The 23,964-nt window shown below is 44.2% G+C and overlaps 1 protein-coding gene across 1 annotated transcript in view; it reads left to right on the forward strand.

Annotated features, from left to right (window-relative positions):
- LOC124544959 (UDP-glycosyltransferase UGT5-like) overlaps positions 1-16,123 on the forward strand; it is a 134,804-nt gene extending 118,681 nt beyond the window's left edge. Inside the window, exons 5-6 of the mRNA XM_047123706.1 lie at positions 2,861-3,080; positions 14,731-16,123. Of these exons, the coding sequence (XP_046979662.1) occupies positions 2,861-3,080; positions 14,731-15,031 (521 nt within the window). The 3' untranslated portion in view covers positions 15,032-16,123. The remainder of the gene's footprint in view (positions 1-2,860; positions 3,081-14,730) is intronic.
- Positions 16,124-23,964: the final 7,841 nt, after the last annotated feature.

Here is a 23,964-nt window from a genome sequence, read left to right on the forward strand (position 1 = left end):
GAATGATGATGATAAAGGCGACACAGTCATAACGAGGCAGGAAAAATCCCTGACCCGGCCGGGAATCGAACCCGGGACCCCGTGCGCAGGAAGCGAGAACACTACCGAAAGACCACGAGCTGCGGAACAGGTCAGAGGAGGGAGCGTTATGATTTGGGGAATGTTTTCATGGCATTCCCTGGGTGATCTCGTCATTCTGGAAGGCCCATGGATCAACATAAGTATGCGTCTATTCTTGGGGACTATGTGCACCCATCCACGAAGTCTGTTTTTTCCTCGGCACAGTGGTATCTACCAGAAGGGAATGCAATGTGTCACATGGCTGGCAGTGTTCGTGCCCGGTTCTAAAAGCACCAGGACGAATTTACAGCACTTCCCTGCCACCAAACTCTGCAGATGAAAACCCAGTCGAGAATATGTGGGACCACGTCGATCAAGCTGCTCGTGCCATGGATCCCCTCAACTGTAAATCTAGCGCAGCTGGCTACGACACTGGGATCAGCATGGCTCCACATCCCTGTCGATAATTTCCTGAAACTCATTCACTCTCTCCCTGAATGTCCGCTCTGCAAAGGGTGGTAATTCAACCTTTTGACTTGTGAGTTTATTCATTGTTCAGGAACACAAATTTTCAGTAACTTGTTAACAACCATAAAAAGTTCAATTGGTGAGAAGTTCAGTTCACTAGAACCTTAAAGGATTTATTGATTTCAAAGTCGTTCTATCCGAAGGCTGAATTCCCTGTAAGAACAAGTTGACGTATATGTTATTAATAGTACAAAATATAGTAAGGGCTCCGTCAAATCTTCAGTATAGAAGTGCTATCTGTTTTAATAAGAGGTGTAAGCAGCTTTCTGTTTCATGGTATGTATCCACAATAGCCTAAGAATAGTCTTACGAACTTCAGCGCGTATACCTCTACATGTCGGTTACAAGTTTGGTATTATCGGACAAATGAAAGGTTTCAGATATTTTACTTATTCTACATCTACATGGATGCTCCGCAAATCACATTTAGGATTCCTGGCAGAGGGTTCATCGAACCACCTTCACAATTATCTATTATTCCAATCTCGTATAGTGCGCGAACACCTATGTCTTTCCGTATGAGTTCTGATTTCCCTTATTTTATCGTGGTGATCGTTTCTCCCTATGTAGGTCTGTGTCAACAAAATATTTCGCATTCGGAGGAGAAAGTTGGTGATTGGAATTTCGTGAGAAGAATCCGTCGCAACGAAAGACGCCTTTCTTTTAATGATGTCCAGTCCAAATCCTGTATCATTTCTGTGACACTCTCCCATATTTCGCGATAACACAAAACGTGCTGCCTTTCTTTGAACTTTTTCGATGTAATCAGTCAGTCCTATCTGGTAAGGATCCCACACCGCGCAACAGTATTCTAAAAGAGGACGGACAACTGTAGTGTAGGCAGTCTCCTTATTAGATCCGTTACATTTTCTAGTGTCCTCCCAATTAAACGCAGTCTTTGGTTAACCTTCCCCACAACATTTTCTGTGTCTTCCTTCCAATTTAAGGTGTTCGTAATTGCAATACCTAGGTATTTAGTTGAATTTACGGCTTTTAGATTAGACTAATTTATGGTGTAACCGAAGTTTAACGAATTCCTTTTAGCGCTCATGTGGATGACCTCACGGTTTCCGTTATTTAGGGTCAACTGCCAATTTTCGCACCATTCATATACCTTTTCTAAATCGTTTTGCAATTTGATTTGACCTACTGATGACTTTATTAGTCGATAAACGACAGTGTAAACAACCGAAGACGGCTGAACATATTGTCTCCCAAATCGTTTATATAGATAAGGAACAGCAAAGGGCCTATAACACTACCCTGAGGAACGCCAGAAATTACTTGTTTTACTCGATGACTTTCCGACAATTACTACGAGCTGTAACCTCTCTGACCGGAAATCACATATCCAGTCACGTAACTGAGACGATATTCCATAAGCACGCAATTTCACTACTAGCCGCCTGTTTGGTACAGTGTTAAAAGCCTTCCGGAAATCCAGAAATACGGAATCGATCTGAAATCCCTTGTCAATAGCACTCGACACTCCATGTGAATAAAGAGCTAGTTGTGTTTCACACGAACGATGTTTTCTAAACCCAAGTTGACTGTGTGTCAGCAGACAGTTTTCTTCGAGGTAATTCATAATGTTTGAACACAATATGTGATCCAAAATCCTGCTGCATATCGACGTTAACGATATGGGCCTGTAATTTAGTGGATTACTCCTGCTACCTTTCTTGAATTTGGTGTGACCTGTGCAACTTTCCAGTCTTTGGGTACGGATCTTTTGTCGAGCGAACGGTTGTATATGATTAAGTATGGAGCTAATGCATCAGAACACTCCAAAATGGAACCTAATAGGTATACAGTGTGGACCATGAGACTTTCTTTAATTAAGTGATTTAAATTACTTCACTACTACGAGGATATTTACTTCTACGTTGCACATTTTGGCACCTGTTCTTGATTCCAATTCTGGAATATTTACTTCGTCTTCTTTTGAAAGGCATTTATTCTACAACCCAAGAACCATTTCACTGAGGGTTAGAACATTAGCGTTTCCATTTTTGTAAATATGTGTTACATGTTCCTATGTTATGAGATGTTCCACATTCTTGACGATTTTCTCACTGTGTATCTATGAACAGATATATCAAATCTTACAAACATTTTCATGTGTACAATACAACACCATTAAACAGCAATAAACGAAAACACATTTTACTCTGCAGTCATAGCACATAAAAAACTGCACCTGATTGTTTTTAACGATTCTCGTTTAGTAACGTTTAGATTCTTGTACTTAATCTATGCTCTTGTCTTGCAGCACATAAGAACGTACGGTTGTTCATGACGCACGGCGGCATCAACAGCATTCAAGAGGCGCTGTACCACGGCGTTCCACTGATAGGATTCCCTGCGTTTGGAGACCAGAACTGCAACATGAACCGCGTGGAGTGGATCGGACTTGGAATCAAAATACCAATCTCAAACGTGTCCGTGGAATCACTCACTTGGGCTATAAAAGAAGTCTTGGAAGTGCCAAGGTATGGATGTCGTTCTTTGCAATTTAATTCCACATTCTAAATCCTCAGCTTGCATTTTTCTGCGATTAGCATAAAAATGCTTACTTAGTGAAGTATTTTGTGGTTAAATAATTCAGGGTCATAACGGACATCACGTATCGTAAACACAGAATTTAATTGCCAAAGACATCAGATGTCGGAAGTATATATAGTCTGACCAAGTGCAAAAAAGGCCTTAACAGTATTTGAGTGTTGCACTGACAACGTAATATAAACAATAATATGGTCATGAGCTATAGTCTGAAACGAATCTGATCACTAGGAAATGTTGCACAAGACAGATATAAGCTGCAGAGGATCTACACTCCACTGAGTGTTGCATTGCGAAGTCCACCTATAAATTTCACAAAAATTTTCAAAAAATTCAAGAAGTCGTAGATGTATCTGGATCTACCTTCATTCTTCAGATTTGCATGTGGCACTTGAAGAGGTTAGTCTTAGAAAATTTTCAAAAAAAACCTGCAGCTTCATCCTTACAACTTTTCTACTGTGCGTGAGTGAAAGCTTCCAGACCAACATGCGTGTGTTCATTTCTGAATAAATGATATCGGCGACATCTCGATCCTCATTTTTTCATTTTTTTCTGATGAGTCTGATTCGGGACATCCAGAATGTGTGCCATTGGTTCAAATGGCTCTGAGCACTATGGGACTTAACATCTGAGGTCATCAGTCCCCTAGAACTTAGAACTACTTAAACCTAACTAACGTAAGGACATCACACACATCCATGCCCGAGGTAGGATTCGAACCTGCGACCGTAGCAGTCGCGCGGTTCCGGACTGAAGCGCCTAGAACCGCACGGCCACCGTGGCCGGCCGTGTGCCACTATACATCAGGAAACCTCGTCAGTACGGTATGTTCAGCAACCGTAACATATTGTGTGGTTTTTTGTACGGCATTTATGGGACTTAATTTAAATAATTAACAGCCTCAGTTGCACCGTTTACCTAGAATTTACCTAGGTTTCAGTCGGGATAACACAACCTTCTTCAGAATAACAGTAACTACCGTTTGGACATAGTGGACATCGTCAAGCTAAAACTACAATTCCATAAATTATCGTCAGACTATAAAACTTATGTGGAACTGCCTCGGCCCCACTTCGCGACCGCGATGCGGCAGCCACTAGTGCTGTACTGGAACTGACCGTAGCGTCATGAGGCCCGCCTAGGCGGACACAATACCTCGCGCCTGCGCATAAACTGTTTGATAGTTACTTGTTGTGACAAGGCGCGAACTTAACTCCTGACCTTGAATTTACTAGTAAAGTGAAATAATAGGTATAACTGAGGAAAAGGGCGTATATGTTAACCTGTGAAGAACGTACGTAGATCGACTGTCTTAACATTTATGAAGTATTCGTTGGTCATATTATGAGGAAGAAATCATGTGCTTACAAAGTATGGCCTATCTAGAAAATTTTTGTGCTTAAGCACGAAGTTTAATCACCTAAAAAGAACTTAGGAGTGGGAAGGATAATATAAAGCCAACATCGTCATTATTACGACTAGGTCTAGAAAATTTTAAGGCGTAATTGTTATGCACTTGCTTATCTATGCTTACAACGCATGAACGTCCTATTGACTTAACACACAAATGGACATGATTGAACTTATGAATAAGTCTATATCTAATCTGTAACAAACGGCAATACGGGCCATATAAAATAGATGGTCATTATTCGAGGTTAGTATATTTGACCTGAAATAGTCTAGAATCAAGTCAATAGGACGTTCATGCGTTGTAAGCATTTGTAGTTTTAGCTTGACGATGTCTACAATGGAAAGACGGTAGTTTCTGTTATTCAGAAGAAGGTTGGGTTACCCCTACTGAGACCTAGGTAAATTCTAGGTAAACGATGCAACTGAGGCTGTTGATTATTCAAATTAAAATTAATATTTATGCAGTTGATGACAGGGCTACGAAATGTTGAAGATATTTATGGGAGTTTCATTTTGGTTACCATAATATACAGTACGATATGCTGGAATATACGGATATAGTTCCACTGCAATCCCTTTCCCTCTACGTCTCAAGACATGAGGGCAATTTCTGCATTCATAAAGCAACTCGGAAACAGCAGAGATGGCGTAATTAATGGCATCTAATATATTATGTGACCATCACGTTTCATGGATTCATTGAGATTTTTTTTAGCTTTCAGGGTAGATGTTGACAGCGAGTAGAGCAGTCTCCATATAGCGAACAGTCATTGAAGGTGCTGGCCTTCCTGAAACAGGTCTTCAGAGTGAATTTCAGCCATCATCAACACGCCTTGGATAGAACTCTTACAAAATAACATGCCCCACAGAAAGGAATACTCGTTCTCAACGCTGTGCGATCCTTCCTTCCGAAGGTTTGCTATGGTCTCTTCAGGAGTGTGGTTAGCCCATTAGAAACGGCCAGTTCAGTTGTTTGTGTGCTGAATTCCTTATTCGGCTCTGTACTTCGGGAGTACTGAGTTATTGGTCGTACTGGCATAAACTATTAATACAATCGTTTGCTGTCTTTGTGGCTGCGGCTTAGAAGTTCTGCATATGCTTAGTCTACAGCTTTTCATCTCCACTCAGTGCTGTGGCCTCTGGGAGCATACCCTCCACCAAAACTATTGTCCCCTCCCACAGCACCCCATCTCTGCAGTTAAGAGCCAGGTTACTTCATGCACAGTCTTTGCGTAGTTTGAATAAAAGGTTCTCGGTTTTCGAATAAAATCCTCGAGCTTTCGATGACCGCCTCCGCCACCGTCGTCAGTTCACTGACTGCCGGGGCTGCTATTTTTTTTTTTCTTTATTGTTATTTTAAACCTGTACAACAGGCAGGCTGTCAGCAGCATTCTACGCCGCTCTTCAGCCAGAGGATACACAAAGAGAAGAAACACTGAGAAGACACATAAGTTACAGAACGGTGAGCAATAAAACAGTAGACACATAAAGACAAACACGGAGCCGTTCACACGCGACGATAATCCATACTGCAAACTGTTGATGCGACGCACAAACACTGAAGAAGACGATGGCACTGGTGAACGATGGAGTGTGACGGTGAACACTGAACACTAAACAAGACGGCACACACGAAACACTTATAGCGGTGATCTCCGGCGCACGAATGTCCACTTAGCGTGTGCAAGTCCGGGGACCTGCCAAGAGGGGAACAGGGGTGAGGTGGGGTGGAGGGGAGAAAAAGGATGCCAATGGCTGAGGAGACGGGGGCAGGAGGCGAGGGACAGAGGAGGGGAGGCCCGGGGGAGGAGGGGGGAGAAAAGGAGGAGGGAGGGAAAAGGGAGGGAAAAGGGAGAGAAAGGGAGGGAGGGTGCCCAGAGGAGCAGGCACAGGAGGAGGGCGGGAGGATCAAAGTTGGTAGGAGGGGTAGATGGAGGGGAGGAGGGCATCATCAGGGAGGGGGAGCTGGCGGAAGCCACCTTGGGAGAGGGTAAGGAGGGTGGAGAGATGGAGACCGGGTGGGATGTGCGAATACAGGCACGGCAGCGGGTGGGGGTGGGAGAGGATCGGGGAGACGAGCGGGCGAGGATGATCGAGTTTGCGGGAGGTGTACAGGATCCGTATCCTTTCAAGGAAAAGGAGGAGGTGGGGGAAGGGGATGAGATCGTACAGGATCCGCGTGGGGGAGGGGAGACGGATGCGATAGGCGAGGCGGAGAGCATGACGTTCAAGGATTTGGAGGGATTTATAAAAGGTAGGGGGGGCAGAGATCCAAGCCAGATGGGCTTAACAAAGGGTAGGGTGGATGAGGGACTTATAGGTGTGGAGGATGGTGGAGGGGTCCTGACCCCACGTACGGCCGGAGAGGAGCTTGAGGAGACTGAGTCGGGAGCGTGCCTTGGCTTGGATTGTCCGGAGGTGGGGAGTCCAGGAGAGGCGACGGTCGAGGGTGACGCCAAGGTACTTAAGGGTGGGAGTGAGGGCGATAGGATGGCCATAGATGGTGAGATAGAAATCAAGGAGGCGGAAGGAAGGGGTGGTTTTGCCTACAATGATCACCTGGGTTTTGGAGGGATTGACCTTGAGCAACCACTGGTTGCACCAAGCGGTGAACCGGTCAAGATGGGATTGGAGAAGGTGTTGGGAGCGCTGTAGGATGGGGGCAAGGGCAAGGGAGGCGGTGTCATCGGCAAACTGGAGAAGGTGGACGGGGGCTGACGGCGGCGGCATGTCCGCCATGTACAAAAGGTACAGAAGGGGGGAGAGGACGGAGCCTTGGGGCACACCGGCAGAGGGGAAAAAGGTGTGGGAATCCGTGTTATGGATGGTGACATAGGAAGGACGGCGGGAGAGAAAGGAGCCGATCAGACGGACGTAGTTAATGGGAAGGGCGAAGGTTTGGAGTTTGAAGAGGAGACCGGAATGCCATACACAGTCATATGCACGTTCGAGGTCCAGGGAGAGGAAGATTGCGGAGCGACGGGAATTAAGCTGTTCGGAAAGGAGATGAGTGAGGTGAAGGAGAAAGTTGTCGGAAGAGAAGGACGGCCGAAAGCCACACTGGGTAATGGGAAGGAGGCGGTGCTGGCGGAGATGCTGGTGGATGCGTCGGGTGAGGATAGATTCCAGGACCTTGCTGAAGACTGAGTTAAGGCTGATGGGACGGTAGGAGGAGTTGCGGACGGCAGTTTGCAGGTTTAAGGAACATCAGGATACGGGAGGTTTTCCACAGGTCGGGGTAGTAACCGGTGGACAGGACTACATTGTAGAGCGTGGCCAGGGTGGAGAGGAAAGAGACAGGAGCTTCACGAAGGTGATGGTAGGTGACACGATCGTGACCAGGAGAGGTGTTGCGTTTTCTGCGGAGTGTATCAATGAGATCCTGTGTAGTGATAGGGGCATTGTGTTCCGTGTGTGCAATGTTGTCCAAGTACTGGAAACCAGGAGCGAGGGGAGGGACAGAGGTGTCAGTTCGATCGCGGATATCCGGGAAAAGGGAGTAATCGAACTGGGGATCAGCAGGGATGGAAAACACATCAGACAGGTAGGAGGCAAAGTGATTGGCCTTACTAAGGGTGTCAGGGAAAGGGTGATCATCATGGAGAAGAGGATAATAGGGGGAGGGTTTAGTTCCGGTAAGGCGACGGAAGGCCGATCAGAACTTGGACTAGTTGATTGGTAAGGTAGCATTTAAATGGGTGCATGTCTGTCGCCAGTCCCGGCGTTTCTTGGCCGCGAGCAAATTACGAATGTGTCACTGGAGTTGCCGGTGGCGTCGTAGTGTGTCCGGGTCACGCGTGCGGAGGCAGGCACGGTAGAGACGACGGGATTCACGGAGGAGGAGGATGGCCTGTGGGGGTAAGGTAGGACGGTGGGGGTGGATGGCGACAGTAGGGACGTGGGCCTCCACGGCCTCAGACAAGGTCTGCTGGAGAAAGGAGGCGGCATGGGTGACATCGTCAGGGTGGTGGTAGGTGAAGGGGTGGCTATCGACCTGGGTGGAAAGGGTATCCCGGTAGGCATTCCAGTCGGCATGGGAATAGTCATGGATACACTTAGGGGTAGGGTCATTACGAGGGTCGGGGCGGGGGCGACGACCATCTGAAATGGTGAGGAGGACAGGGAGATGGTCGCTACCAATAGGCTCCAGGACATCCACCGTTATGCGGCCAAGGAGGTTGGGGGAGGAGAGGATAACATCAGGAGTGGAGTTGGATTCGGGACAGGTGTGCTGGGGGATGGGGATGAGGTCGCCTTGAAGGGAGGAGAGGAACCGATGCCACCGCCGTAATTGGGCGGCGGAACGACTATGAATGTTGAGGTCGGCGGCGATCACGTAGGAGGAGAAGGTACGATCAATGTGGGAGAGGAAGTCGAAGGGAATAGGAGCGTTAGGGCGGACATAGATGGTGGCGCAGGTAACGGTAAGGCCGGGGAAGAAGAGACTAAGGATCAGGTGTTCGGTGGGGTCGGGAAGGAGAGGTTGGAGCCGAACGGGGATCTGGCGGTGGTGACCAATGGCAACTCCGCTACGCGCAATTGGGAGGGGATTATCGGAGCGGTGGAGGAGATAGGGTGAGGTGTGGATGGAGTGGTGGGGTTGGAGGAAGGTTTCATTGAGGAGGAAGGCATCCATGCGGTGGGTGGCAAGGGTGTGCAGGAAGAGGTTCTTGTTGGCGGAAAGGGAGCGGATATTGTTGAAAAGGATACGTTGCTGTCGCGCCATGACAGGGATTTAGACGAGGGTGTCAAGGCGGGAGAAGGTGAAATGGGCCTGATTGTTGGAGTAGGGGGGCTGCTACCGTTTCTCGCTTATATAGGCGTGATGACATCAGCAGCTGCCAATCATATAGACCTACTGTGGCGCGTGCGTGTAAGTCGACCCGGGCAGCTAGCGGAGATATTGCCCGTGGCAGCACCGGTGACGTCAGGTGGCGCCAGGGGCAGGCGCCACGTTTGAAACTGCCGCTCCCGCGTCGCGCATCTGTCTTTGCCTTCTTTCGATGTCCAACGACCGCCCCCATACCCTGCTGAGTGTGTACCCCTGGTCTCTGTTGAAATGGTTGTTGTTTAAACGAATCTCGGCCCCTTTCTTTACAACGGAGTCCCAGTATGTAGATGCATGAACCAACACTTTTGTATTTTCGAACTGTATTTTATGTCCGTTTTCTAGGCAATGCTCTGCTATGGCCGACTTGTCAAGCTCAGTTTGTTTTATATGGCGCTTGTGCTCAGTACAAACGTAGCGGGTGACTCAAGGCTTACTATAATAAGCACATTTAAATGAATCCTACGTTGCAATATTTATGCAGAGATAAGGAGATTTTCAATGGGTAGACTTCTTCGGATTGAAACTGCAATAAACAAGGCGATTGCTCGTGAAAACCAGAATTATCCAGTTTCAATTTTCAACGGGATATAAATTTTCATATACTACGATGTAGCCATGAGGCAATGATTTTCATAGTAACCTTGAATCACTTACTTATCCGAAACAGAGGATAGATATTTCCTATTCGGGCAACAAAACTCTGGTTTGGGAGTAAATTTCCCGACTCATTTACAGGCAGTGAAAGACTGAAACATACCCACTCGGTCTGTGGAACTGGAATAAAGACTATTCTGCGTTACTGATCAGTCTCGATGCTAGGTACATCAACATAACAGCAACGTTCTCTTTGAGGTGACCTAACACTGAAACTACTAACGAGTGCACAATATAGCATTTTTTAAGAGATGAACAGCTCGACTGGGAATGTTTCTGTCCTTAATGAACTTTATTAGTGCTGTAGTGTCCGTCAGGAACAAATCGGTTTAGAGTGATTTCTTACCTTTTCATTTTGTCACATCCTTTCCTTTCTTTTTAAGCGTTAGTGTATATTGATGTTGGACGGTTATGTTCGAAGCTGTCAGAGTCGCAATGTTCTCCCCAGAACGTAGCAGATTATCTTTACCCATCGGACAATGGACTTGCAGATTTAAATTATGGAACCTCATCAGCTGTGGAATATTTCAGAACAAATGAAAATTTGTGCCACACCGTGACTCGAACGCAGATTTCCCGATTGTCGCAAGCCGTCGCCTTAACCACTTCGGCTGTCTGCTCACGCTTCCAGCACCGAGCCGGCCGGGGTGGCCGAGCGGTTCTAGGCGCTTCAGTCTGGAACCGCGCGACCGCTACGGTCGCAGGTTTGAATCCTGCCTCGGGCATGGATGTGTGTGATGTCCTTAGGTTAGTTAGGTTTAAGTAGTTCTAAGTTCTAGGGGACTTATGACCTCAGCAGTTAAGTTCCATAGTACTCACAAGGGAACCTCCCCATCGCACCCCCCTCAGATTTAGTTATAAGTTGGCACAGTGGATCGGCCTTGAAAAACTGAACACAGATCTATCGAGAAAACAGGAAGAAGTTGTGTGAAACTATGAAAAAAATAAGCAAAATATACAAACTGAGTAGTCCTTGCCCAAGATATGTAACATCAAGGATAATGTTAGCGCAGGAGCGCTGTGGTCTCGTGGTTAGCGTCAGCAGCTGCGGAAGGAGAGGTCCTTGGTTCAAGTCTTCCCTCAAGTGAAAAGTTTATTTTTTTATTTTCGCATAGTTATGATCTGTCCGTTCGATCATTGACGTCTCTGTTCATTGTAATAAGTTTACTGTTCACTGTAATAAGTTTAGTTTCTGTGTTTTGCGACCGCACCGCAAAAACGTGCGATTAGTAGACGAAAGGACGTGCCTCTCCAATGGGAACCGAAAACACTTGATCGCAAGGTCATAGGTCAACCGATTCCTCCACAGGAAAACACGTCTGATATATTCTATACGACACTGGTGACGGCATGTGCGTCACATGACAGGAATATGTTGTCGACCCACTTAACTTATACACTTGGCGAATGGATAAAAAGATTCTTCTACGTTGCCCGATTTAGGTTTTCTTGTGGATGTGATAATCACTCCCAAAAAAGTGATGAAAACATAAGAGTTTGTCACATAAACTGAAAATAAAAAATTAAGATTATCACTCGAGGGAAGACTTGAACCAAGGACCTCTCACTCCCCAGCTGTTCGCGCTAACCACAGGACCACGGCGATCCTGACCCAACACTGTCCATGATGTTGCCTATCTTGGGCATGGACTACTCAGTTTGTATATTTTGCTTATTTTTTCATAGTTCCACACAACTTCTTCCTGTTTTCTCGATTGATCTGTGTTCAGTTTTTCAAGGCCTATCCACTGTGCCAACTTATAACTAAATCTGAGGGGGGTGCGATGGGGAGGTTCCCTTGTCAGAGCCATTTGAACCATTTTCCAGCAGCGACTTAAACCTTCGTTTGTCCTGGTGTCTGCTCTCCCTTGTGCTCGCACTGCCCTGAGAGGACAAACGCCGGGGGAGACCCCTCAGTATCGTGTTGGACCTCCTTTAGCGTGGCGTAGTGAAGCAGCTCGACGTGTCATGGGCTCAACAAGCCGTTGGAAGTCCTTCCCCTGCAGAAATACGAAGTCATGCTGCCTCTGTAGACATCCATAATTGCGAAAGTGATGTCGTTGCAGGATTTTGTGCATGAACTGGTCTCTCGATTATGTCCCATAAATGTTCGATGGGATTCGTGTCGGGTGTTCTGGTTGGCCAAATCATTCGTTCGAACTGTTCGGAATGTTCAAGCAAATGGCGAACAACTGTGGCGCGGTTGCATGGCGCATTGTCATCCATAATAATTACATCGTTGTTTGGGAACATGAAGTCCGTGAATGGCTGCAAATAGCTTTCAAGTGGCCGAACGCAACTATTCCCAGCCAATGATCAGGTGTACCAGAGATCCAGTCCATCCCATATGGCCACGGTCCACACCATCATGGAGCTTTCACAGTGCCTTGTTGACGACTTGGATCCGTGGCTTCGTGGGGTCTCCGCCGCACTCGAGCCCTTCTCTCAGCTGATATCAGGACTCAGCTGACTACACAACCGTTTCCTGGTCGTCTAGGGTACAGCCGACGTGGTCCACGAGCCCAGGAGAGGTGCTGTTAGCAAAGGCACTCGCGTCGGTCGTCTGCTGCCATAGCTCATTAAAGCAAAATTTCGCTGCACTGTCCTAGAGGATACGTACATCGTACGTTCCACACCGACTTCCGCGGTTGTTTCACGCAGTGTTGTTTGTCTGCTAGCAGTAACAACTGTACACAAACGCCGCTTCTCTCGGTCGTTAATTTAAGAGCATCGGCCACTGCGTTGTCCATGGTGAGAGATAATGACTGAGATTTTGTTTTCTCGACAGACTCTTGACGTTGTAGATCCGCGTTCAAAGTCTGTTAATCCCCTTCGTGCGGCCATAATCACATCGGAAACCATCTCATACGAGTCACCTAAGCTTAAACGACAAGCTCTGTCAATGCACTACCCTTTTATACCCTGCGTAAGCGGAACTACCGCCATCTGTATATAGGGTGTAAATTTGAAGTTGACGAACCAGAATAACTCGGAAAACAAGCTTGACACGAAAAAATGTGTAGGATACAAAGTTGATTATTTTCGAGGGGAACATCAGTTGGTGCTAAAATTAGACCACCACCCCAGCCCCCTGGGGTTGAGGCGGGAGGGAACTTCAAAATTTCAAATGGGAACCCCCATTTTTTTATTGCAGAATCAGATTCTACATAAAAAATATGTACATTTTCTCTTACACATTTGTTTTGTTACTTGGTAGTTGGCGCTGTAATTCAAGAAAATCCATGTTCTCATTTTTGCGTGAAAAATGGTTACGGATAAATAAAAAATACTTATTTACGTCGTAAATTTTGATTCGCTAAAACTAAAACTCTCGCAGTCTCCCCATAGGATGGGGTTTGAGAGAGTGGGATTAGAGTTTTACAAATGTTGAGCCAAAAATTATTTCCGCAGATTCGGATAAGTCCTGTTTGTAAAACACTAATTCCTCTCTCTCAAACAGCGCCCTATGGGGAGAGAGGGACAGTTTTAGTTTTAGCGAATCAAAATTTACGAAGTAAAAAAGTATTTTTTATTTGTCCGTGACCATTTTCCACGCAAAAATTAGAACATGGATTTTCTTGAATTACAGTGCCAACTAACATGAATCAAAAGAAATGTTTAAGACAAAATGTACATAGTTTATGTAGAATCTGGTTCTGCAATAAAAAAATGAGGGTTCCCATTTGAAATTTTAAAGTTGCCTCCCGCCCCAACGCCAGGGGGCTGGGATGGTGGACTACTTTTAGCAGCAGCAGCAGATGTCCCCCAAGATTATTAACTTAAAATTTACATCCTGTATATGCATATCACCATCACATGACTTTAATAATCTGAGTAGGTTACATTACACTTGTTCGCCCACTGCTTGAATACTGCTCAGCAGTGTGGGATCCGTACCAGATAGGGTTGATAGAAGAGATAGAGAAGATCCAACGGAGAGCAGCGCGCTTCGTTACAGGATCATTTAGTAATCGCGAAAGCGTTACGGAGATGGTAGATAAACTCCAGTGGAAGACTTTGCAGGAGAGACGCTCAGTAGCTCGGTACGGGCTTTTGTTGAAGTTTAGAGAACATACCTTCACCGAGGAGTCAAGCAGTATATTGCTCCCTCCTACGTACATCTCGCGAAGAGACCATGAGGATAAAATCAGAGAGATTAGAGCCCACACAGAGCCATATCGACAATCTTTCTTACCACGAACAATACGAGACTGAAATAGAAGGGAGAACCGATAGAGGCACTCAAAGTACCCTCCGCCACACACCGTCAGGTGGCTTGCGGAGTATGGATGTAGATAGTGCGAGCACAATGGAGAGCAGACAATAGGACAAATAGGGATTTTGTTCTCTCCTGGAAGCATGCTCGGCTAGCCAAAGTGATTAAGGCGACCACTCACGACAAGCGGGCTATCTGGGTTCGAGTTCCAGTCTGACAGAAATTTTCATTTGTTCTGAAATATTGTACAGCTGATGAGGAACCATGATCTCAATTTGCGCGTTCATTCTTAACGGAATGTGGCTGTTGATAGTCAGTGCAGTGTCTCAACACTGTATTGCAGTTTGCCGATGTGGCTATAGAAACCAGTAGAATTGCTACACTCATACACAGCTCTGAATACGAGAAACCTACCTGTTACTGCCTTAGCATTGACTAAGCTCATACAATAATTCTTACTTTCCAGTTACCGAGAAACGGCACAGCAACGCTCTCGAGTATTGCGAGACAACCCGAGGCCGCTGAAGGAGGAAGCCGCCTACTGGGTAGAGTACGTGCTGAGGCACAGAGGGGCCCCCCACCTGCGCTCGGCGGCCCTGGACCTCACCTGGTACCAGTACCTGCTTCTCGACGTCATCGCCTTCATTGTGCTCGTTTTCGTCGGTGTGTTGGTAGCACTGCTTCTGGTACTGAGGTATCTCCTGAGGTTATTTCGGAAGCCAGTCCCGAAAAAGACGAAGGCAAAAAGTTCTAAAAAAAGGGACTAATTTCTCACATCCTTCCCATCAAAAGCACAAGTGATATCTCAGTCCTTGAAAAGTGGTATTCTCTTACATCGTTGAATCTTCTCATTTCATTTCTAAGCGTCCCTTGTCTCCTCCTCCTCTCATTCGCTAATTTTCATTGCCTGTTGTTCAAGAAAGTCTCTTATTTTTTCTTGGTCGACCTATTTTGCTGTTTCCAATGCCTTTCTTTCCTCTTCTTTCGGATTCCTCGGCTATTTCTCCTTTTATCTCCATATCTTCTCTCTTTCAGATGTCTCTTTCACTTTTTAAAGTTTGTCCTGATTACTGATAAGGACTGAATACACGCCTTATTCCGAGCACTTAGTTATTGGCGTCTTCAGTGAAGTGGTGTCCCATTAAAATTTCTAGATTTACTGACCAGTGAAAGTGCGCACTAAAGGTAAATATAAGAAAAAAATTTGTTGGTCATAAATATACCAGTGAATTGCCCCACTTCATAAAGTATGACGGACGAGTTAAGTTTCCACAGCCAGCGAAGATACCAATTCGTAGTGCCTCTTTCCCCCCATCATCGTAGTCTACACAACCCTTGTAACATAGCATTTCATTCCGTCTTTCTTCTACATTGTTTGCAGCTGTATCCCTGTGTGGTTCCCATTTTTCCTCTTTACCCATTATGTACTCACACTGCGTTGTTCACATTTTTGAGTCCGTTGTCATAACTCTTTCCAAAGACCGATCATCAAAGTTCTTATATTACCTTCTCTCCTTTGTCTCCCTCTATCAAAAGCTGCGAAAGCATTTTGTAATTATTATTACAAGTGAATACTCAACTTGTTTAGTATGTTTCATTACTGCAATACAGAAGTATTATGCTACAAAAACTACCCTATGTACTGAGCAGTCAGAATGTTTGCTAATGTCAAAGTGGAGTGAGTATTATTGTAAATTATTGTATGTTACGAAGTGCAAATGTTTGAGACTTGAGAAGTGTGAATCATTTTGTATAACACCACAGTGTGTAAACCAGTTATTACTTTTGCTCTCTTATGCATTCTGTACTCAATTTTGCAGTATGAGTCCGTGTGTGGAAATAAAGAGGTCAAACACGTCGTGTGTAGTTGTATCATAATATTGTGCGGAGTCACATTCTCAGGCAATCCACAAAACATAAATACGGCATAGTTTATTCCAAGCATCCCTACAGAAAGGGAATAAATGGTGAACAATGTTCTTAAAAGCATCATGGACTTGTTTTTTGTGAATGGTCTCAACCTCAATTTTAAGACACAACATATTCACTTCTGCACATCTAGGGGTACTACATCAGTCTCAAGAGTAACATGTGATAAGGAAGAAGAAATACGGTAAAACTGAAAAAACCTAAGTGCTAATATTGATGAAAATTTAAATTAGGAAAAAGCGCATTTTGGAACACTTAAAACAACTTGGTTCAGCCACAGTTGCACTTCGAATGACTGCACATCTTGGGAAGAGAGAAATCGGTTAGTAGGTATATTTTGCATATTTTCATCAATAATGTCATATGGAAAAATGTTCTAGTGCAATCGTCATTAAGAAAGAAAGTCTTCGTTGCTTAAAAGCGTGCTATAAGAATTGGTGCACGAACACAATCATCTTGCAGACACCAGAAGGTAAAATTAAATTTATTACTCCACACTAAGCTGTCTTTAGCACAAAAAGGGGTACACAACGCTGCAACTAAAATTTTTGGAAACTTAACCAGTGATACAAAACGTTTGATACAGAGCAAAGTAAAATTTGAAAACTAACTGAAAAAGTTTCTCCTTGACAACTCCTTCTGTTCCGTAGAAGAATTTCTGTTATCGTAATGTGTAAAAGATGGTAGGCAGGAGTTAACTAACATATGTATATTTTTTTTTAAATTCAGCATGTATCTATGTTTACAAATTAATGTGAGATATAAATATAAAATTATTCGTTCCATACCATTACGATATATCATGCAAATGATCCATAAAACATGAAATTAACTAAGTGAAGTGTGATTTTGGTTGAAATTCACTAGCTACAGGTGTTAGTGTCAACCAGATATTGTTCAGGACTGAGAAGTTTACAGTCAAATTTCAAGAAATATTTTTATTTTATTGTACACTCATTCTGACCTAACATTCAGAGATGACACTCTTCTGCTCTTCAGCTGAACTCTTTTAACGATTTAAATTCTGCATCGGATCGTGATTCCAAGTTCAAAACCGGATTTCTGCATTTGATTAGGAGTGTGCCAATTGCATTGTCTGTACTTCGAAAGTGCAGAGGGGAACAAGTCACATTGCACTGTACGTGAAAGCAGAGAAACAAATCTCCAGCCCATAGCTGTAAACATGTGATTAGCTATTTATTTATATGTAGTAGTGTATTTCTGTAATAACTTCAACCTGGTGCAAAGTTTAAGAATTTGTGACCCAAAATGTACCTATATAGGTGATCAAATGTTATTTTTCCATATATTTAGAAACTTTCAATTTGTGGGAGTTTAAACATGTATGGAGGAAGCCATAAAAAACTTTTCACAACTGCTTATTAAGTTTACCGTTAAGTAGGTGGGCTCATAAAGAAGGTGCACTGTCAATTTGTGCAGTGCTTAAAGAATATTGATAAAACCTGGTATCAACCTCAAACTTTTCTTGAAACACACACCACATAATTTTTCCTCCATATTCAGCTCAAGGGGATTATATTGATATTGATGATGATGATGATGATGATGATGATGATGATATACGTGTGAGATAAGCTGAAATGTTTTTATATTAATTGCATAATTATCTTGACAAAATATCAATAAACGTTATATCGACTTTTCCTTTTCACGCAGCCATTCATACTTTATGATGAAACAAGCAAAGATCTTCATTCGATTTACACAATATCATAAAAGTAGTCGTCTTGCGATACAAAAGATATGCTCTGAAAAGAGCTCCTGGTTGTGCTGAGTCTCAGCAGTGTAAAATTAGTACTGTCCTTTACTAAGGGCTCTCACAAACTTCATGGCATCAGTTGAGTGAACGTCTTAGCCCAAAGGATAGGGTTTTTTTTTTTTTTTGTGCAAGTTGGGTAAGTCTTGTTACTCAAATATCAAAGTTCCTAGAGAGCATAACTTTTGGAACTGAAAATAAACATATTTTTGTTTATAGGAAATTATTCTATTTTACAAAGTAAATTTATACAATTTTAAAGCCTGAAAGGTATTACTGTAGTTTCGAAACTACGTAATTCAAACATTGCGATGGAGCACATTTACACACTGTTTTACATTGCCATCGTTTCTGATATCCCAGTTAAGGTGACTGAAGACAACATTAGTTGGAAAACACCTAAAGCAACGAACGCATATGAGAATAAAGCGTACAAATTGCTAAAAAAGCTATTTGAAGCTAAAAAATCTCCAGCTGGATGACTTAATGTTATGAGAGCAAGGTCTAATAAGGATCAGAAACTGCCAAAATCAAGAACAATTTCGTCATTAGTGTTCTGCCTAAAGGCAAGTTTACACATGGTAATTCTCCGTGCTTTTCTGTCTTCTGCCATCCTCTTCAGGTCCACGTAATTGCTGTTTCCCTTTATGTCATCTGTCCTCTTGTGTGTCGCCCTTCCTCTGAATATCCTCCCACAAACTAGTCTTTCCAAAGCGTCTTTTAGTAAGCATTTCCGTCTCAGTGAATGTTCCATTCAGTTCTTCTTCCTTGTCCTTAGAAGCTGCAGCAGTTTGATAAAGAGAATGAAAATTTCCTTCCTATTTACTGCTTGAAACGATACAATAAATCAAAAACAAACCAAGAATGAGTCCAATGCCATAGATGTAAAAGGTGGGCTGCTGGCGATTGTGCCACAGGAAACCACGTTTTTTGTGTGCATGAGTCGCAACTCGGACAGTGGCGATGAACAGGCCTTTAATTAACACTGAAATTAAGTAGGCCACATTATGCTAAAAACCAAACCAAGAATGAGTCCAATGCCATAGATGTAAAAGGTAGGCTGCTGGCGATTGTGCCACAGGAAACCACGTTTTTTGTGTGCGTGAGTCGCAACTCGGACAGTGGCGATGAACAGGTCTTTAATTAACACTGAAATTAAGTAGGCCACATTATGCTAACAGGCGGAAGTTCGACAAAAAATTGTTTACTGTCTGTAAAATTGTTGTGTTTCGCCATGCCAATTGGAGTAAAATTGTAATTTCGTTTACTGTCAACAAAACAAATTCTGAAAAGCTTGGTAGTATGTTTTGTTTACTCGTTATTGAGTTCCACTGCACGATATATGTAAACATGCGCCCATAGGTGCATAAATCTGCCCCATACCCGGAGCACGCTTATGACTTTAGCCTGTATAAAAATATATTGCAGTCATAAAAGTAATGTTCAGTTGGAAGCATATGCAAGGTAATCAGCCCCGAAGACAATCGCCTGTTGGCAGACATTTTGCCCCCAACAGAAGCCAGACTGGTGCAGGGCTTCCCCACAACTGCGAGGTCTTTTGTGTAGAAATCTTGTGCTGGTAGCAAGTGTTTATTATGACCCGCAATACAGTGTAGTGAGTGAAAGTGTTTCAGATGAAATGGTGAAATGTGAGTATTCACGTATGATTCATGGCTTGCATACGGAATCAGCACATGCAGTAAGCAGATTATTTCAAGAGAAATTTCATGATGTTCAAATTCCTAACTGAAGTACAATTCGTCGATTGGTAAATAAATTTGATAAATTCTGATAAATGTAGTTCTTGACAGGAAACAGATAATATTCACAGGAGAAACTCTGGATAACAACAGGCATTCTCTGGAAAGGCCTAGAAAATCAGTTTGATGATTTTGTCAGCTAGTGGGAATTTCCTATGGCTCTGTTCAAACGGCCACAAAGTTAATGAAGTTGCAGCCCTGTAAAATAACTGCAGTGCAGGAACTTAAACCTGGTAACCCTACAAAAAGGTTATGGTTTGTGAATGGGTTTTGAATGGGATACATGAAGGAGCAATTAACCTTCACCTAACTTTTTCCACCTAAGTAGATACGTTAATTCATGATGTAACAGTTTTTAGAATTCAGGAAAGCCTAACGTAATACACAAGGCACTCCTGTATGATCAAAAAGTACGAATGTAGTGCGCTATTAGCGGTGAACGATAGGCTTTTTTTTCTTTTCAAGAATCCAATTAACCGTGGAGATACGTGGAAAACATTTTGCGGTCTTATTCTGGCTAATTAACTCACAGAGAATGTGCTTTCTTGACTTTTGAGCAGGACTCTGCGATGGCGCATAGTCCGTCTTTCATTACGGGAAATTAATGGCGTGTTTCAAGAGAGTTATCGTTAGTAACAAATAGCCTCCTTATTTACCCAATTTACCGAGTGAGGTGGTGCAGCGGTTAGCACACTGGAGTCGCATTCAGGAGGACGACGGTTCAATACCGCAGCCGGCCATCCTGATTTAGGTTTTCCGTGATTTCCCCAAATCGCTTCAGGCAAATGCCAGGATGGTTTATTTGAAAGCGCACGGTCGACTTTCTTCCCCGTCCTTCCCTAATCTGATGAGACCGATGGCCTCGCAGTTTGGTCTCCTCCCCCAAATCATCCCATTTACCCAATTTAAGCTCCTGCTATTTTCATCTCTGGGGGAGGAGACATTAAAAGAGGAAGTCTACAAATCTACTGTACACACATTAGATGAGCTTAAAACTAGCATTCACCAAGAAATTGCTGCTATTTCTCGGAAGGAATGGCAGAATGTAAAGTGGAATTTCCTAACATCTGTCAGAAATGCTTGATGAGGGAGGCAGTTCCAGCATCTTCTTCCTTAATATACATGTGTAGTTTACTTATCTTTGTAAGTATTTGTTATGTATATTAGAGATAACTTACACAAAAACCATACTACATTTGTGTATAGGTATGAGCAGTACTTGTTCTGTGGGACCCACTCATGATGATGTGGCTGTTTTACACATTGTATATGAAACGGACGAATGTGAAAGAAAGAGTGGGTGGAAAACTGGTGATTTCAAGCTACACGGGTTACTGCGGAAATTCAATGGCGAAAGTTAAAAATCTTTACTGGACTAGGACACAAATCCAGATGTACTACTTCTCATGAGCAGTTGCCTTAACTGCTTCAGCCAGCCGAATTCAGTCCCTGATCGACCGAAATTTCCAATGTATAACTCGCTGCTATGTACCGCCCCTTATCCATTAACCCCTACTCACAAAAGGTTGATTCTCATAAGAGTTTGGTCGATATTAGTGCATCTGCACTGAGGCAAATATGCAGACGTCACGCTGTCACAGAAATGTATATACATACACCAAAAAAAGTATTGCATCATCCTGGTTCCCAGAACTCCTGAAGATAGACGTTGACTGTGGATATTCTATCATAGACACAGTCCCTTTGACTGTTCAGAGGTGTCACTAAACCCGCCCAAAGATGAAAACAACCATGCATGAGCAGGGCCTCTTAGATGGAGGGGGTCAGACAGCAGATCAGTTCCAGTCATTCCAGCAGGAAGGAGGTACACAGCTGTTGTTGTCTGTAGTTCAATCATGCCTAGAAGGTCCATACCACGGTTCGATTGCATCCGCGTTGTTACTTTATGCCAGGTTGGGCTCTCAACAAGGGAAGTGCCCAGGCGTCTCGGATGAACCAAAGTGGTGATGTTCGGACATGGTGGAGATACAGAGAGACAGGAATTGGCGATGACATGGCTCGCTCAGGCCACACAAAGGCTGCTACTGCAGTGGCTGACCGCTGCCTACGGATTATGGCTCGGAGGAATCCTGATGGCAACGCCACCATGTTGAATAATGCTTTTCGTGCATCCACAAGACGTCGTGTTACGACTCAAACTGTGCGCAGTAGGCTGCATGATGCGCAACTTCCCTCACGACATCCATGGTGCAGCAACCACGACACCATGCAGCGCAGTACAGATGGGCCAACAACATGCCGAATGGACCACTCAGGATTGGCATCACGGTCTCTTCACCGATGAGTGTCACATATACCTTCAACCAGACACTCGTCAGAGATGTGTTTGGAGGCAGCCCGGTCAGGCTGCACATCTTAGACACACTGTTCAGCGAGTGGAACAAATTGGAGGTTCCCTGCTGTTTTGGGGTGGCATTATGTCGGGCCGACGTAAGCCGCTGGTGGTCATGGAAGGCGCCGTAACGGCTGTACAATAGTTGAATGCCATCCTCTGACTGATAGTGCAATCCTATCGGCAGCATATTGACGAGGCATTCGTTTTCATGGACGACAATTCTCGTCCCCATGGTGCAGATATTGTGAATGACTTACTTCAGGATAACGACATCGACTACAGTGCCAGAATGTTCACCAGACATGAACCTTATCGAATATGTATGGGATAGATTGAAAAGCGCTCTTTATGGATGACATGATCCACCATTCACTCTGAGGTATCTACACCGAATCGCCGTTGAGGAATGGGTCAATCTGGGCCAACAGTACCTTGATGAACTTGTGGATAATATGCCACGACAAACACAGGCATGCATAAATGCAAGAGGACGTACTACTGGGTATTAGAGGTACCGGTGTGTACAGCAATCTGGACCACCACCTCTGAAGGTCTCGCTGATGGTACAACATGCAAGGGTGGAAATGATGTTTATGTTGATCTCTGTTCCAATTTTCTCTACAGGTTCCGGAACTCTCGAAACCGAAGTCGTGCAAAACTTTTTTTTATGTGTGTAGATACCCGAGTAAGGGTTTAATGGGGAAGGGACACTGCATTGCAGCAAGCTGTAAGTTGGAACTTTTGGTCAGTGAGGGACTTTGTCTGGATGGCCAAAGCGGTTAAGGCAACCACTCATGAGAAGCGGTTAATCTGGGTTCGAGTCCCAGTCTGGCACAAATTATCAATTTTCGCCATTGCATTTTCCAAGTTCCCTGTGCTGCCGGAAGTTTCCAACCCACTGTTTCCCTTTCCTTCCCACTCTTTCACTTTCCTTCCTCCGGCCAGGGTGGCCGAGCGGTTCTAGGCGCTACAGTCTGGAACCGAGCGACCGCTACGGTTGCAGGTTCGAATCCTGCCTCAGGCAAGGATGTGTGTGAAGTCCTTATGTTAGTTAGGTTTAAGTAGTTCTAAGTCTAGGGGACTGATGACCTCAGAAGTTAACTCCCATAGTGCTCAGAGCCATTTGAACCTTTCCTTCCCATTCCCTTATTTCGTATATAAAACATACTATATTTACTGTAGACTTCCTGTCATCTGCACCGTGAGACAGCAGCTGACCTCACTGGCGTTAATGATTGATCACCCTGTATATCAAGTAATACTTTAATAACCATGTTATAGAACTGAACAATTTTAAACATGATAACTATAACAAAAACTTTAAAAATTGCAAAGAAAATCCATGTAAATGTGATGCGGCCTCCCTTACTGTGTAACACTGCCTCCTGTTTCGATAATGGCGTCATTTGAGAGAGGAACAGAGCCTACCAGTTTCTCCAGGTATGTCATACCCAGCTGAAGCCACTCATTGATAATTAGGTACTGCATAGCACTAAATTGCAGAGATGATGATTGCACCAACTGTTCCAAATAGTCCCATACATTTTCCGTGGTATTAAAATCGGGTGATTAAACAGCCTAGTCGAGATGCGATATAGTGCCGGAGTGTTTGTCAAACTACGAGCGTATGTAAGCAGTCTTCTGAACATGGCTGATATCATTTTGGAAGATGGGATTTTCCTCAGCATACTCATCATGAATGATGTAGAAAGAAGGGAGGAATCTTGTCGTTGAGAATGTTGAATTAAACATCCCACATCAAGTTAACGGAGACTTGAACGTATGGCCACACCCATAGAACCAGCTCCGGCCTGAACTAAAACAGCTGTGCAGGTTTGCACCAGCGAGATATCGGGGATGTGCAGTGTGCGTCACACC

Source organism: Schistocerca americana, chromosome 8 (assembly GCF_021461395.2).
Source record: "Schistocerca americana isolate TAMUIC-IGC-003095 chromosome 8, iqSchAmer2.1, whole genome shotgun sequence".
NCBI classification, from domain to species: Eukaryota; Metazoa; Arthropoda; class Insecta; order Orthoptera; family Acrididae; genus Schistocerca; species Schistocerca americana.